General features: G+C 46.9%; 1 protein-coding gene across 2 annotated transcripts in view; it reads left to right on the top strand.

Annotated features, from left to right (window-relative positions):
• Positions 1 to 3129: 3129 nt before the first annotated feature.
• Positions 3130 to 17937, top strand: part of LOC127667781 (putative methyltransferase-like protein 7A) — a 47820-nt gene continuing 33012 nt past the window's right edge. Inside the window, exons 1-2 of one of the 2 annotated variants that reach the window (XM_052161103.1) lie at positions 3146 to 3803; positions 12146 to 13402. In XM_052161103.1, the coding sequence (XP_052017063.1) occupies positions 3306 to 3803; positions 12146 to 12382 (735 nt within the window). In that variant the 5' untranslated portion in view covers positions 3146 to 3305 and the 3' untranslated portion in view covers positions 12383 to 13402. Of the gene's footprint in view, positions 3804 to 12145; positions 13403 to 17937 lie in introns of those variants that run through there. The other variant, XM_052161104.1, reaches the window with a different exon arrangement.

Genomic DNA, 17937 nt, shown 5'->3' with positions numbered 1-17937 from the left:
TACTAGGGTGCTCTCATGTGCACTCACGGGCACACACAACTTAAAATGGGATAAATGTTACCACTGTGGATGGGCATGCAGTACTCATGCTATGGAAACCTCCTCTTTTCTCCTGATGTGTCACTGTCATGTGTACTATGGTGTATGTGCGGCCTGCGCAGCAGCCTGAGTACTTCTCAAAGCACGGGTGCTGAGTCAGAGACAGGTGGGAAAGTCACTATTGTGTGATCTAGGTATGTGAAATGAGATGAGAAAAACAGGGCATGGTTGCTCAAGGAGGAGGGAAGAGGGAGAAGGGAGGAGGGAAGAGGGAGGAGGGAGGAGGGAGAGCAGGAGAGAGCAGGAGAGAGCAGGAGAGAGCAAGAGGACACTCAGAGAGTGACATAGCATGTTCCTGCTGACGCTGCTTCACAGGGTGCATCCACACCTCAAATGTTAACTATACACGGGTAAAGTTTAGTCCAGCTTCTCCTTCCAGAGATCTCCTTAATAAATGAGGCTAGTAGGGGCTGGAGAGGCCGTTCAGCGGCTAAGGGTGTTTGCTGCTCTTGCCAAGGGCTCACAGCTGCCTCTGACTCTAGTCCTAGGGGACCCCATGCCCTTGTGTGGCTCTGCAGGCTCCAGGAACATGATGAAGATGGAGAAATTAAAACATTCAACAACCTCCTCTGGCCTCTACACATATATGCATATGTTCCAGCCCACCCACGTGTGCTCACACATGTGCATATGCTCCAGCACACCCATGTGTGCACACACACACACTTATATATATGCATATGTTCCAGCACACCCATGTGTGCACACACACACACTTATATATATGCATATGCTCCAGCACACCCATGTGTGCACATACACACTTATATATATGCTTATGTTCCAGGACACCCATGTGTGCAAACACATATGTATGCATATGCTCCAGCACACCCACATGTGTGCACACACACACACTTATATATATGCATATGTTCCAGCCCACTCACGTGTGCTCACACATGTGCATATGCTCCAGCACACCCATGTGTGCACACATACACACTTATATATATGCATATGCTCCAGCACACCCATGTGTGCATACACACCCATATATATGCATATGTTCCAGAACACCCATGTGTGCAAACACATATATATGCATATGCTCCAGCATACCCAAGTGTACTCACACATATATGAATATGTTCCAGCACAGCCATGTATACATACACTTATGCATATGTTCCACCACACCCACATATGCACACACATATATATGTGTATGCTCCAGCACAGCCAAGTGTGCACACACACATATGCAAATGCTCCAGCACACACACATGTGCTCACACATATGCATATGTTCTAGCACACATACATGTGCGCGCACGCGCGCGCGCGCGCGCGCACACACACACACACACACACACACACACACACACACATATATATGCATATGCTCCAGCACACCTGCATGTGCACATACACATGTGGAATAGTTGATATAATATTCCTGTTTGGTTGGTTTTGGTTTTTATTTATTTTTGTTTGTTTGTTTTGTTTTGTTTTTTTGAGACAGGGTTTCTCTGTATAGCCCTGGCTGTCCTGGAACTCAATCTGTAGGCCAGGCTGGCCTCGAACTCAGAAATCTGCCTGCCTCTGCCTCCCAAGTGCTGGGATTAAAGATGTGCACTACCACTCCTCAGCTTGGTTTGTTTTTTTGACAGGACTCTCTACTCTATAATCCTGAGAGGAGTGTTGTGGAACTCACTGTATGTGCCAGGCTGGCCTTGATCTCATAACATCTGCCTGCTTTTGCCTCACTAGTGCTGGGATTAAGGTGTGTGCCACCAGGCCAGGCTGTTGTATTTGTAACACATGTGAAGGGTATATAAAATATGAGTAGACTTTAAAACATACATGCACTCCTCTTCCTGGATTAGGAATCAGTGACAGAGGGCATCAGCCCTGGGCCCAGTCCCCAGTCCCACCCACCTCTACCTCCACATACAAGAATTAAAACAGACCCCAACTCAGCAGTGCCCACCACTCCTGATTCAGGAAATGAGTCTCCCTGTCTGGATGCCACCACGCTGCCATGTGTATTGTCTGATGGCCATGATGGCCTCAGGTCCACCTCCTCTGGAGACCAGCAGAGTATCTTTCCTGATCTGACATGCTGAAGTATCTGAATATATCAGTTTCATAAATCTTCTAGTTATGTCTGCCCCCAGTCATTTACACATCAGAAGCAGTAAGCTTTCCATGGACTCCCAGCATCACTGAGACCGTTCTCAGCCTGATGACCACTGTCAGACCACATGTGAAAAATGGAAGCAAACAAGTTAAAAGTAATTTATCTTCCTTGTGAATGTATGAGTCAAAAAACAATTCCGGAAATCAGTGCATCTGGGCATGGTGACAGCGACCTGCCACCTCAGTGCTGCTTGAGAAGTCGCAGAGGGATCAAGAGAATTCGAGGCCAGCTTGGGCTACGGAGCAAGACCCACAACAACCCCACCCAAAAGGACTGGAGCTGGAAGCTGCTTTATAAAGCCCACCAGACTCCAAAGGGACGATTCTGAGCTCCTTCACTCTAACTTGGTCCAGCTACATGATAACCAAGTATAAGATTGACGGTTGGGTATTAAACTGAATGGCTCAAAACAGTGACTTAGCAAAGATCCTTCTGCTGAATTATTAACTTATGAAAGGCTCAGTTCAGAATGGGAACTGAGAAACTGTTGCGTGAGCCTTGCCAGGGTTTCCCTTTCACTTCCTTTACACAAAAACAGGTTTTGGAAGTGGGGTGTGGTTAGGAGAGGAGAAGGCAAGAATAAATGTGTGATGAAAGGGGGCATGGGCTGCCATCTTCCCTGGTGCCCTGACCTGCTCGCCATGGGGACTCTTCCTAGAAAAGGCTTGGGTGGGAGCCTTGAAAGTACAGGCTCTGCTCTCCCAACCTGAGCAGGAATCCAGCTGCAGCCCGCAGACCTAAACAAAGCCAGGCAAGACTGGCTGTCAGGGTTCAGGCTGTAATCCTCCAAAGGGATGAGGGGGAGGGAGGGGGAAGTTCGGGTGTGGGGCTGGGGCAGTCTTTGACCTCTGCACCCAGAGCTCCTCCAACTTCTGCTACCAGGGGTGGGGCAGGGTGGGAGTCCGGCGAGTCAGGGCCCTACCGGACTCGGTGATTTTGTTTTTTTCCGGCTCAGAGGGTGCCTCCTTCCTCCCTGATTGGCCCTGGAGCTGGGCCAGGAGCCTGCGCCCTGCTTCTCCAGGAGACACTGGCAGCCCTGGCCCTTTCTCCTCTACTCGCAAAGATGACGCTCGCCATCCTGGCCCTGCGGCTGGTGGTGTGCACCCTGGCGCTTCCCATGTTTTTGCTGAATCTGCTAGGCGTGTGGAGCTGGGTTTGTAAAAAGTGCTTTCCCTACTTCCTGAAGCGGTTCACCGTGATGTACAACGAGCAGATGGCGAGCAGAAAGCGGGAGCTCTTCAGCAATCTGCAGGAGTTTGCAGGCCCCTCTGGGAAGCTGTCCCTGCTGGAGGTGGGCTGTGGCACCGGGGCCAACTTCAAGTTCTATCCCCCCGGGTGCAGGGTCACTTGTATCGACCCCAACCCCAACTTTGAGAAGTTCTTGTTCAAGAGCGTCGCAGAGAACCAGCAGCTGCAGTTCGAGCGCTTTGTGGTGGCGGCCGGGGAGAACATGCACCAGGTGGCCGATGGCTCTGTGGATGCGGTGGTCTGCACCCTGGTGCTGTGCTCAGTAAAGAACCAAGACAAGATTCTGCGCGAGGTGTGCAGAGTGCTGCGGCCGGTGAGTGACAGGTGTGGGGACTAGCTAGCTGCAGCTACCATGAGGGAGGGTGGTTCTATCAGTTTCAGGTGGATTTTAAACTAAAAAAACAAATGACTCCTGAAGCATTTTGCAAAAGAGAGTAAAAGGGCTGACAAATCAGAATCTAGGAAGTTCTAAACTGCCACAGTGGGAAGAGCCTGCTGATAGATGTCAAACTTGGTAACAGAAGCTCTCAGAACAGCTGAGGGGCCATAGCACTCATTCAATCAATCAATCAAACCAACCAACCTACAAGTCCCCACACTGGGAGGCAGAGCAGGTAGATCTCCTGAAGTTCGAGGCAAAACTGCTTCTCACAGTGAGGGCCAGCCAGCGATGCATAGGGACTGTGCCCCAAAGACAAAACCAACAAAATTTACAGTCACTGACGATATTGGTTCTGTGTTTTAAAAGAGGTCAGAGCAAACTATGAGCAACTGTGCAGGACTGGGAATATAAATTAGACAATCATGAGACAGACTATAAGACTGGGTTTGCTTATGACAGTGTCAGAGACCTACAGTCAATAGTACCAGGGTGGCCTGGGAAGCCCCCTCATACAGGAAGGGGTTTGGAAGGCTCATTTAGTAACATTAAAACGTCAAGTGGATGTTCTATCTCTATCAGAAGTTCACCTACCTGTAGCTACACGTATGTAAAACCTTGTCCATCCCAAGGCTGCTCAATAAAGGAGCATTTGCAGTACTGCAAACTGGACAGAGACTGAGTGTGGATGGGAGCTATTCACAGTCGGGAGCTCTGTGACTATAACAAAGATCGAGAGCTGGGTGTGGCAGACCACACATACAAGCCCACCCACAGTCTCAGTGTCCCAGAGGGTGACAAGGATGGGCAGTCAAGCCTCTGCTATGTACCAGGTCCAAGGCCAGCCTGAATTATATAGTAAAACTTTATCAAAAAAATGAATACTTAAAAAAGAAAATCAACCAACCTAAACAGACAACAAACCTTCAAGGAGGGTGACTGACCACTCCAGGATAGAAAAGAGAAAAGTTCTCAGGAAACAATGTCAACATGTTCACACAATGGGTGGTAGGAGGGAAACTGATCTCCAGGGCAGCCAGGAGCAACAGTCACTTTGTGTTTTCATAAAAGTCTGAAGAAATTCTTTGTTAAACAGCTTTGTTTTGAACAAAGCTGAACTTGAAGTGTGACTTTTTTTTTTTTTTTTTGGTTTTTTCGAGACAGGGTTTCTCTGTGTAGCCCTGGCTGTCCTGGAACTCACTCTGTAGACCAGGTTGGCCTCGAACTCAGAAATCCACCTGCCTCTGCCTCCCAAGTGCTGGGATTAAAGGCATGTGCCACCATGCCTGGCCCAAAGTGTGACATTCTTAATGATTCTGCATATTGATTTGAGAACATGGAGGGATGTGACACTGACACATGTTCACACTCTCGTACACACACACACACACACACACACACACACACACTCATCCACACTCACATACAATCTTTCACACACTCACACACCCACATACTCTTCACACACGTGCATATACATGCCCATACATATACAAGTACACACACACACATATGTACACACACTCACACCCCCATACATCATACACACTCACACTCTCTCACAAATCTCTCACATACACACTTGCCCACCCCCACACTCACACACATACATATACACACTTGCACACACACAAACACACACATACACACATGCACACACAAACACCCCTTGTAGTCTCTTGGGAAGAAAGCCTGACAGACATCTAAGGCTTAGCATCATCTATCTCTACCATGCAATGAATGACCAGTTATTAAACTAGTAGGTAAAGATCTTTAGACTGGCCCGGGATAAACAAACCCATAACCACACCTAGAATGGGGCACACACCCAGAGTTCCTGGTGCTGGGGGAGGGGAACAAACAGAAGGACTCTCAAGTCTGAGGCTAGCCTGGACTACACAGCAAGAGCACCACTACCACCACAACCGCCCCCTCCCCCTGGCATGGACACACACAGCTTTAAAACACAAACAATAAAGCAAAACAAAATCAAGAAAAGGACAGATTGGGCTGTAGTGATGGCTCAGCGGTTAAAAGCACTGACTGTTCTTCCAAAGGTCCTGAGTTCAATTCCCAGCAACCAAATGGTAGCTCACAACTATCTGTAATGGGATCCGATGCCCTCTGAAGATAGCTACAGTGTATTCATATAAATAAAATAAATAAATCTGACAGACAGACAGACAGACAGACAGACAACCAGACAACCAGACAGACACAGAGCCAGCCAGCCAGCTATGAGTCTGATATATTTGGGGGTTGGGGGGAGGGACCAGGTCTCAGTTTCACTAAAGAGTGGTTGGCTGGACTGACACTTTGTCTGTAGACCAGGCTGGCCTTGAACTCACAGAGAGCTGCCTGTTTCTGCCTCCTAACTAAGGGTTAAAGACATGCACCACCACCACCACCACCACCACCACCTCACTCCACCAAGGTCAGGCTCTTAGCCCATCCCACCTCTTACTCCCTAGGCACTAAGGCTCCCTTCCTCTGCTCTCGCCCATGTCCGTGTCCCCTCAGCTGTCTCGTGTGCTCTCAGCTACACGCCTGCGCAGATTTCCAAATCCTGACGCCCACTCAGGGCTCACTCTGTTCCCCACAGCTCCCCCGACCTAGGCCATCCATAGGCATTCCCAAGGGGCCTCTCCACTGCTCTGCTGTCTCCTGCCCTTGCCTAAGGAAAGCTTTTGCTCTTCAGTTTTATTAGGAAATTCAGTTCCTTATTCCCAAATGCATGTCTTACTTAAATTTATCTGTTTAGTTTGTTCTAACTGCATCTCTAACCTCTGAATTCTGTCCCAAAACTCTCTGCCTCTGGGTAGCCGGGTCTAGAGTAGCTTGAAAAGGGAGGCTTACAAAAGGGAGAGAGGTTTCTTTCTTCAGTAGAAAATGCCTGGAGGCTGTGTAGTAGTATGCTGTAGTAGCATCTGCATGACCCATGTGTTCTGCAGTGCAAGTCAGATGGATTCCTCCTAAGGGTGACAGCGGTCACCATTGCTGAGTAAAAGTTAGTGACAAAATCCTGCCCTGAATTCAGACAAGGCTAGTGACTTATCACCTCCAAATTATTATTTCCATATTAATGAAATAATGCAATCTTTAAAACAGCTCTGTTGAGTCTCGGATGTGGCTCCTGTACATTCCTCCTCTGGTACACAGAGCCCTGGTATCCTCAGAGACTCGCAGCCAGTGCCCGGGAACAATTCGCTAGTGAATTTATAGGTTGTTTTTTGTTTTTTTGTTTTTGTTTTTGTTTTTGTTTTTTTAAAGTTCAATGCCAGGAGCCACCAGGGAGAAGCTAAACACTAGTGGTTGTCTTCCTGAGATGGCTCTGCCACGAACGTTACAGTTATTGTCTGATTTGCCTCTGCCCACAAGGCCCAGGAGAAATTCATTTTAGGGAAAGATTCCTGCTATTAATAGGTTTTTTCTGTTATTAAACATATATAACTATCACTATGTATCAGCCCTCCCTTTTGCAGAACAGTGACGTACTGTCTTATAGTGATGATATTTAGAGAAATAGATCACTTAATTCTTAATGATCATCTTATAAGAATTCCTAAACTTATATCAGTAATTATTAAGCTTTTTTATAAAAGGACTGCTACTAAATCCTTTCTGATGTCAAAACTGTAAGAACTCTGCCAGTCTTCGAGAGTCATGAGTTAATTGTTTCTGAGATAGAAAGTAGTCACCTACAACTCAGAGCACATTCTGAGAGGCTGTAAAACAATTACCCAAATGTCATAAAAGGGAACTGAGGATTTTCTATAGGTTCAAGGATAGAAGATAAAATATTGACTGGGAGCCCCGCAGTGGTGGTGCACGCCTTTAATCTCAGCACTTGGGAGGCAGAGGCAGGTGTATTTTTGAGCTTGAGGCCAGCCTGGTCTACACAGAGATTTCTAGGACAGTCAGGGCTAGAAACTCTATCTAGAAAAATATATATATTGACAGGGTTTATCTATACAAAACTTCACTAATACCTTAGTCACAAAAGTTACAGTTTTGGACTGGTGAGATGGCTCAGCAGGTTAAGAGCACTGACTGCTCTTCTGAAGGTCATGGTGGCTTACAACCATCCTTAATGAGATCTGAAGCCCTCTTCTGATGTGTTTGAATACAGCTACAATACACTTGTATACATAAAATAAACAAGTCTTTATAAAAAAGTTACAGTTTTGAACTCGCCATTAACCCATAGAACTGGTGATGAGATGATGGATGGTTAGCCAGGTAACTACTTTTTTTTTTTTTTTTTTTTTTTTGGTTTTCTGAGACAAGGTTTCTCTGTGTAACCCTGGCTGTCCTGGAACTCACTCTGTAGACCAGGCGGCAGATAACTACTCTTAATGGATGTGTACATAATCATTCTGTTTTCAACTTCTTATTCAGCATGTTTGAAATTCTAGTGAACTTTTTATAAACTAGGGATGCTTGGGAAAACCCATGTGATCTATTATTCTAGAAAAGGTATAAAAGACTAGGAAAGATCACATTGGGAGCTATAACATTGGAGAGATAGCATTGGGTTTAAAGGCTTTGGAAGTAAGACATTGGGAGCAGAGCAGTATGACGTCAGAGCAGGAGGAGAGAGCAAAATTAGAAGGAGAATACAGCGTGGAATAGCTTAGAAATTATAAGATAGCTTAAAATATTAAGAGAGCAATATGCAGACTGTAGAGGGAAAGAGAAAAAAGCAGCAATAGCTGCAGAGAGCAGAAGGAAAGGAAAAGGCAGGCTTCTTACCGCGGGGCAGAGCGTGTGTGTGTGTGTGTGTGTGTGTGTGTGTGTGTGTGTGTGTAAGCTCAGTCTTATTAAAGGAGCAAAGTTTTCTTCTTACAGACTGTCTTCTTACAGACTTGGGTTTAATTCATTTAGCATTAAAAGTATAAATGCCTTCTCTTTCTTTATACAATCAAGATTGGAGCTCAGTTTTCACCCAGAATGAGTGAGTTCTTTTTGCACTGGCACTTGGCATTTTGCTCCATAGACTTAGGTAAGTGTGGATGTGTGTGTGTTGGCTGACCTTGATCCTCCTGGTGACAGCCCTAGAGCTAGGATGACAGGTGAGACTCACCACATCGACCTAATAGAATGGTAATAAAACTTAATCCTGATCAGAGTAAGAAAAAAAGCAGTTATTTCCATGAGCAAAATAAGAATGGATATCAACAGATCTAAAGGGATCCTATCTTAGTAGGGGTTTCGATTCCTGCACAAACATCAGGACCAAGAAGCAAGTTGGGGAGGAAAGGGTTTATTCAGCTTACACTTCCACACTGCTGTTCATCACCAAAGAAAGTCAGGACTGGAACTCAAGCAGGTCAGGAAGCAGGAGCTGATGCAGAGGCCATGGAAGGACGATTCCTACTGGCTTGCTTCCGCTGGCTTGCTCAGCTTGCTTTCTTATAAAACTCAGGACCACCAGCCCAGGGATGGCACCACCCACAAGGAGCCCTCTTCCTTGATCATTGAGACAATGCCTTACAGCTGGATCCCATGGATCCCATGGATCCCATGGAGGCATTTCCTCAGGGGAGGCTCCTTTCTCTGTCATAAGTCCAGCTGTATCAATTGATGCAAAACCAAAATCCAGCCAGTACACAGCCAAAACAAACTTTCTAGTAAAAGATTTTATATCCATTAAGGATATTAAAAACATATTTTTCTCTGTGTGTTCCTGTATGTGAGTGCCCATGTGTGGGAGTTTGTGTGGAGGTCAGAGGACAACTGCAGGCACGTTCACTTCTCAGAGACCACGCCCACTCTTGATAGAGAATCGCCCACTGTCTGAAACTCCCCAAGGTGGCCAGGCTGAGTGGCCAGAGGGTGTCAGAGATCTGCCAGCCTCTGTCTCCCCTGTACTGCAATTAGTGTGTTTGTGCATGTGTGTGCATGCACACGTGTTCTTAAAGTAGTTGATGCTAACCTGGGTTACCATAGCAAGACATGTGTCAAAAACATTGGTGGGGGAGGGGCTAGGAAGTGGACTTTGTCAGCCCGCTATTGGAAATGGGCACTTGCTGAGTCATTGCTAGTGAGAGTGTAAACGTGACCCAGGTTTCCAAGGGACACTTTGAAAACGTCTACCAAGGTGTTCTAAACTGGACCACCCACTAGTGATTCAACCTCGCTTTGTAACAATGCATCGATTTGGCAATAATTACAGGTGCTCTCAAGATGGTGGATGTTAATGCTTGTTACAGAGGAACCTGGGAAGAGCACAGCAGATGTGAAGTAACCATGGTTACAAACAATGTGTGTTAGACTTGATTTTGAAGAAATTGCAAGTTTACATATAATAGGATAGTGGCTGGTTTTATTTTTGTTCTGATTTTTTTTTTAAGATTTATTATTATATCTAAGAACACTGTAGCTGTCTTCAGATGAACCAGGAGAGGGCGTCTGATCTCATTAGGCATAATTGTGAACCACCATCTGGTTGCTGGGATTTCAACCCAGGACCTTCAGAAGAGCAGTCAGTGCCCTTTACTCTAAGCCATCTCTACAGCCCCTGATTATTGTTATTTGAAAAGAGCTTTATGTGCCTGTGCATACCTGCAGGAGCTACATGCACCATGTATGTAAGTGCGGAACCACAGAGGTCAGAGAACACTGGATCCCTGGAACTGGAATTATGCCTGGTTGTCAACTACCTTGTCAACTCTTTTCTATTTTTTAAGTCAGGGTCTCATATGGCCCTAACCAGCCTCAAATTCAATGTGCTAACAAATACCACTTACAACTTCTTATCCTCCTGCCTCTGCCTCCCAAGGTCTAGAATTGCTAAGGCATTCCTTGGTGAGTTGGTGTGAAACTATTTGGTGTGAAAATATCTGTGTGTAAAAAACAAAACAAAACAAAACAAAAGCCAGGCAGTGATGGCACATGGCTTTAATCCCAGCACTTGGGAGGCAGAGGCAAGCGATTTTCTGAGTTCAACGCCAGCCTGGTCTACAGAGTAAGTTCCAGGACAGCCAGGGCTATGCAGAGAAACCCTGTCTCGAAAAACCACTAAATAAATAAATAAATAAATAAACAAACAAACAAACAAAAAGAAAATAAAAAAAGAAAGAAAAAAGAAAAAGAAAACATCTGCCTGTTTGCTGAACTTTCTCAAACATTTCGCTGTGATAGTTCTGGAGCCACACACAGAGGCTTAGGATCTCTGTCTGACAATAACACACTGTCATGTTGGGCTCTGTTTCCTCCTAAGTAAAAACAGTGAGGTGCCAGGCATGGTGGCATAGCTCCCTTATTCCCCCACTCAGCATGCAGAAGCTCAGCAGGCTGATGCAGGCAGATCTCTGTGAGCTTTTAAGGCCAGTCAGGCCGGTAGCAAGTTACAATGGCATGTTGAAACACTGTATCAAAAATAAAGCAAAACCAGCAGGGGGAATTAAAATTTAAAAAGCAGCTGGGCAGTGGTGGCGCCTGCAATCCCAGCACTCTGGGAGGCAGAGGCAGGCGGATTTCTGAGTTAGAGGCCAGCCTGGTGTACAGAGTGAGTTCCAGGACAGCCAGGGCTACACAGAGAAACCTTGTCTCCAGAAAAACAAACAAACAAAACTTAAAAAGCAGCAGGGTTGTTTGTCTGAGACAGGGTCTGTGTAACCCAGGCTAGCCTCCAGCCTGTAGCAATGCCCCTGCCCTACCATCCTGATTGCTGGGATTACAGGTGTGTTCTGCTACAAATAACACTGTTGAGAGTGCAGGGATGTGGGATGAGCGGACAGGAGAGCCCTCACTCAGGACTTGCAGTTTCCGTAATCAGACGTTCTTTTTTTTTTTTTTTTTTTAAGATTTATTTATTTTATGTGTGTGAGTACACTGTAGCTATACAGATGGTTGTGAACCACCATGTGCTTGCTAGGATTTGAACTCGGGATCTCTGAAAGAGCAATTAGCCAATTACCCAATTAGCCGTCTCACCAGCCCCAGAAGTTCTTTATGACCACAAAAAATATGTCTGTTGCTCAGACTGGAAGTTCCTTTTAAAAAAGTTTAGGACTGGCCTGTCATTTAAGGTCATCTTCCCTTAGCCTCCCTGGGGTGGAGATTCCAGGCATGGGCTATCCTGCCCAGATAGCTCTGTAGAAAATGGGACAGAAATTGAATCGGTATTACCCAGAGAACACCTTACTCCATTTTAATCTACCTGTGTCTTCTCAAAGTGAGCTTTCAGTCACCGAACTTTTGACACTTGAGGCATTTTGTAAAGTGGTTTTCCCCAAAGCCAGGATCCTTAAACTGTGTGTGTTTCTCCTCAGGGAGGGGCCTTTTACTTCATGGAGCATGTGGCGGATGAACCGTCCACCTGGAATTACTTCTGGCAACAGGTCCTGGATCCTGTCTGGTTCCTTGTTTTTGATGGATGCAATCTGACGAGAAAGAGCTGGAAGGCCCTAGAGCGGGCCGGCTTCTCCAAGCTGAAGCTGCAGCACATCCAGGCCCCAGTGTCCTGGACTTTGGTGCGGCCCCATATCTACGGCTATGCCGTGAAATAGGTTGAGGTGGTGGAGATATCTGCTCTGCCAGTTTGAGGCTTCTATCTTACATGTAAAATTCCAACTGGGAGAGGGAAAAATAAATTTCATCCCTACAGGTTTCTGTGTAGCCATTTTCTAGATTGTTTCCCATCAAATCAAAACCAAATCAAAACAGCTTTGAACTCTCCCTCCAAAGGGACCAAAGGTCTCTTAGGCCTTTGATAAGGAAGCATTGGGGAAAACTTACAGCTAGCAAACCAAATAAAATAATCCCAGTTGAGTGAAAATCCATGGTGGACTAACAGGAACACACCCTTCCCTCCTGAATCCCAGTAAAAGGAATCAGAAGGCACTCGCTATCCCGGTCACTACTCTGCTTTTGCTGCCGCCTGTGCTCTGGCCAGTGGCTCTCTGTCCTTCGGCTCAGGGTTTTGTCAATGCCTGCTGCACTGTCCTGCACACGGCAGCTTTTATAAGTGCACCTGACACACCAGCATCATCACAGAACTGCACAGAACGGTTGGGAATTCTTCGTTTAATTTCCCATCTTATCTAGCACACACTTTGCTGAATATAATTACCATAGGCAGGGGAGGGCCACTACAGGTAGGGAAATGGGTACAGTATGTGGAGGACCCTAAAAGTAATCCATGAGAGAAGTCAGCAAGGACTAGGGATTCTTCTGATCAAATATCACTGGTCCCGAGTGGGTGTGGTGGCACAATTTGATCCCAGTACTCAGGAGGCAGAGGCAGAGGCAGGTGAATCTCTGTGAGTACAACCTGATCTAGTTCCAGGACAGCCAGGGCTACACAAAGAAGCCCTGTATTGAAGAAAAAAATTTTCCACTGGTCCTGAAATGAAATCATGGATGTCATTGTGTCCATACAGAGAGTAAGTCTAGGTGGACACAAGGGTTTCAGCTGCATTTGTATGCATCTAAACAAATGTATATTTTCCACGATGATTTTGCAGAAGTTCTGTTTTAAATATTAATAAATTCATATTCATTTAATAAACGAAAATAAATGGTTTCTATATCTGCCTGCTTGACTTCATTTGTGTCTAAGTGTCTCTGAGAAGGAAACTTCCACTTGGAACATTAAGGTATTTGCGTGAAGAGATGCTTTTCTACAGCTATATTACATGTACAATGTAAGAGGGATGTTTCTGACAAATCTGATTTGATGCTGTGATCAAATCTCTGACAAGTCAGGACTGAAAGGGGAAGGATTTTTTTTTTTTTTTTTTTTTTGGTTTTTTTCGAGACAGGGTTTCTCTGTGTAGCCCTGGCTGTCCTGGAACTCACTCTGTAGACCAGGCTGGCCTCTAACTCAGAAATCCGCCTGCCTCTGCCTCCCAAGTGCTGGGATTAAAGGCGCGCGCCACCACTGCCCGTGTAGGATTTGTTTTGACTTACACTTTGGAAGGACACTTTCCTTCCTGTCTGGGAGGGGAACTACCTTGGCAGGAGTGGGAAGCAGCTGGCTACACTGTATCACAACCAGGAGTCTGAGACCAGAGCAAGACCAGGACAGAACTGGGACCACATTACACAATCTCAAGTGACTTATTCCTCACCAATGCCACCAAAGTTCCACAGCCTCCCAGAGCAGCTAGCTGTGAGCCACATGCTCAGCCTGCAGGGAGACATTTAGCATCCAAATAACACATGCAGTTAGTAGACCTTAGCCAGTTTGGAAGGATCAGAGTGGAGTGTGAGTTATGGTTACAATCTTTCTTTCTTTGCTTCCTTCTCCTCCCACTCCTCTTAGAAGTGCCATGCTAGGGACTGAACCCAGGTCAGGGCCATGCTAGGGACTGAACCCAGGGTTGGGGCCATGCTAGGGACTGAACCCAGGGCTGGGGCCATGCTAAGGACTGAACCCAGGCTGGGGCCATGCTAGGGACTGAACCCAGGGCTGGGGCCATGCTAGGGACTGAACCCAGGGTTGGGGCCATGCTAGGGACTGAACCCAGGGCTGGGGCCATGCTAGGGACTGAACCCAGGGCTGGGGCCTTGCTAGGGACTGAACCCAGGGTTGGGGCCATGCTAGGGACTGAACCCAGGGCTGGGGCCATGCTAGGGACTGAACCCAGGGCTGGGGACATGCTAGGGACTGAACCCAGGGCTGGGGACATGCTAGGGACTGAACCCAGTGCTGGGGCCAAGCTAGGGACTGAACCCAGGGCTGGGGACATGCTAGGCAATGCTATGCCACTGAACAAGGCCCCAATCCCAGATTAAGAATTTTGAACTGGGAGTTTGTTTTGATACAGGGTCTCACTAGGGAGCCTTGGCTAGGCCCAAACTCATGAGAGATCCACCTGCCTCTGCCTCCAGTGTGCTGATCAAAGTCGTGTTCCACTCTAGCCATCCCAAATGGGTTTTGAAATGTTTCAGTTCAAGTTTACCAATGCACAGAGCAGGTGGAAAGGCCGCTCCCTGCTCTGCCTCTTGAACACAGAGCCAGTATTGTTGAGGCTCTTCAGCCTCTCTTCAGCCCTGAAAGATGAGCCTCCCTGTCTCCCAAAAGTCAGACCTTCCTTTTCCCATACATGTTACCACTAAGTTCTGTTGGTCCAATGACTGAGTCTCACAAAGGCAATCATGAAATGTACTCATGAGATGTACTCATCACATTGGAAAGTAATGGCCCAGGGCAGAGGTAGCAAATTCCTTCTCTGGATGGCGGGCAAACAGCTCCCTTACGCTGTAGAACCCTGGGCCTAGAGGATTAAATGCACGTGTGCCCACGCTGTATCTGCTGCTCTGCGTGGATGCTGAAAATTAAACCTGGGCTCCTCACTCTCCCACCCTGGGCCATCTCCATTCCAGTTCACTTCATGTAGGCTCCTCCCATTTCATGCAAAGCCTGAATTATCCTTTCTTTTATTAATCTGTGTCGTATCAGTTTCTGAGCCTCACCTGGGACCTTAAGAGGATGGGAGTGGAATGTTCCAATAACTACAGTGTTTTTGTTGGCGCTGATCTTGGGTAAGCCACTTCTAATGTCTTTAGATTCCTCATCTACCTGAAGGGCTCTGATAAGAAAGAATGGAATGCCAGGGGTGGTGGCAGGGGTGGTGGCAGGGGTGGTGGCATGTGCCCTTAATCCCAGCACTTGGAAGACTGGCAGATCTCCATAACTTTGAGGCCAGTCTAGTCTACACAGTTTTTCTTTCTCAAAGGAAAACAACAAAGAACCGAAACAATGGTGATATGTTTAAGAAATGCTGAGGGTCTTTTCGTGTAGCCCAGGCTGTCCTGGGACTCACTCTGTAGCCCAGGCTGTCCTGGGACTCACTCTGTAGCCCAGGCTGTCCTGGGACACTTGATCATGGTGCTGTAGCCATCTGAGTGTTGGGATCATGGGACTGCCTCACCGTGCACAGCGAGTGCACACATGCTTGCACACTCATGCGTGCGCATACACACACACTCACACACACTCCTTGATTATTTTCTTGGGGTTCTGGGGTTGAACCTGGGCCTACTGCATGAGGCAAGCACTCTTTTCTTTTTTCTTTTTTCTTTCTTTCTTTTTTTTTTCTTTCTTTCGGGACAGGGTGTCTCTGTGTAGCCCTGGCTGTCCTCAAACTCACTCTGTAGATCAGGCTGGCCTCAAACTCAGAAATCCACCTGTTTCTGCCTACCAAGTGCTGGGATTAAAGGCGTGCTGGGATTAAAAGCATTCTTGACTGATCTATACCCCTGGCTTATTTTTTGTTTAACTGATGCTTAATATTGAGAACCTGTGTTCTGCTCTTGAATAAGCTATGGAAAAGTTGTCTCTTCAGCCATCACTGAGGAAAATGCATAGATGCTAGAAAAACGTACGTCATCCTATCGACCCTGGAGAAAAGCAGGGGCTGCTTTGAGCTGAGTTCAAAGAAAGAATGGTGGGAATTTCAGCTGCACAGAGCAGTTCAAGCCGCAGTTGCATGAAAGGAAGAAACTCATGTCCAGGAACTGAAGGCTGGCCAGCCAAGATGGCTCAGTGTGTTTTGGGGCTGGCTGCACCAGCTTTCAGAGCTGTCCTCTGGCCTCTCTCTACACAGGCAGCACAGTGGGTACAGGCTCATACACAAATAAGCAAGCAAAGGCACCGGGTATAATGGCACCCCCTGTAGTCCTGGTACTCGGGGGTAGTACGGCCAGCTGGGGTCACATAGTGTAGCCCTGCCTCAAAACAGAGCCTGAGTGAAGGGCAGCTCCTGTATTCACAGCCACTTCTAGTGGCCTCAGAAGACAAAGGGCGGAGAGCCCACAACTATTTCAGTGGATTACCCGCTCCCACCCTTGTAAACATTCAACCGCCTTATATCTATTCCCAGGTTCTCTAATGTTCTGTGTCCTCAGAGTTGAAAGAGAAGCAAACATTGCATAATCTATTTGTGCTCTTGGCCCCAGAACAAGCCCTCCCTCCCGGTGTTGCTTTGAAAAGCACAGTACTTCGCTGAAATTAAATTCCTGTTTGTCAGTTAAGACTGACAGTGCACTGAGTCTCCACACACTGATACCAACAAAAGCAAGAGAGGGCTATTCACTTAATCCCAGCATTTAAACCCAACCCAGGCCACAGTAAAGAATCACAGGAATTCCCTGATGAACTGTTGAGCCGATGGCTCCACCCCTGGCCAGAGAACAGGCAGAGGTCAGGGCGACCAGAGCAAAGGACCAAGGCTGGTCACTGAGCCCGATTCCTTGACCCGTTTAAAAAGATTAACAGTGGTGGCTAAGCAACGTGGTGTTTATCTTCTAAAGGCAAATGCTTGAGAGCCTGGAGGCTTATCCTGGAATTTGTGTATAAGCTACAAAAATTACTGGTCAAGATGTATCACTCCTAAAAGTATAATCAACAACAAAGCCCAGCTCGCTAGGTGACATAGTCCTAAAATGTCCCAGAGATTGGAGGGGGAAGGGTGGTGAATCTGAGGTCAGTTCAGGCTACAGTAGGCAGTGTAAAGTGAGTCTGGGATACAGAGCAAGGCAACCTCAAAGCAGCCCAAAATCTCTCGAGAGCCTTCTGTCAGGTGCACCTTCCCAGGCCTTAAGCCTTCGTGGTCCTGATGTCCACCTTCTCTGTGGACAGACCCTCTCACCCCATGCCTCTAACAGCTAATCACACAGGTTTCCGTGTCAAAGTGCCTTTAGGCTAGGCAGAGGAGCACAAGAAACAGCACCGGGAGGACGGCAACCTAAGGCCAGCTCAGGGTACAGATGCCCTCTCTGCCTGAAAACATCAAGTCCCTTTCTTCATGCCACACAGCGAATTTGACAATTTCAGGATTTCTCTAACCCTAACCCAAAGGTAGACTCATCTGTGTCTAATATAAGAAAAGCTCGTTTGCAAGGATTTCCAAGGCTATCCCAGCTTCCAACTTTCCACGGTTAGCTCAGTTTTCCTGTGTAACCTCTCAGAAGCCCCAGGCATTTGATTATCTCTCCTCCCAACCCCCATTCACTGGGAAAGGTCCCCTAGGACTCATCTCTTGCTACTCTGTCCCTTTAGCCTTTATTCCGCTGTCAAATTAGAAGCAACCACATATGTCAGGAAGATCAGGAAGAT

Source organism: Apodemus sylvaticus, chromosome 17 (assembly GCF_947179515.1).
Source record: "Apodemus sylvaticus chromosome 17, mApoSyl1.1, whole genome shotgun sequence".
Classification (NCBI taxonomy): Eukaryota; Metazoa; Chordata; class Mammalia; order Rodentia; family Muridae; genus Apodemus; species Apodemus sylvaticus.
The sequence above is the reverse complement of the archived record's forward strand: the minus strand, read 5'-3'. Positions and strand labels throughout refer to the sequence as shown.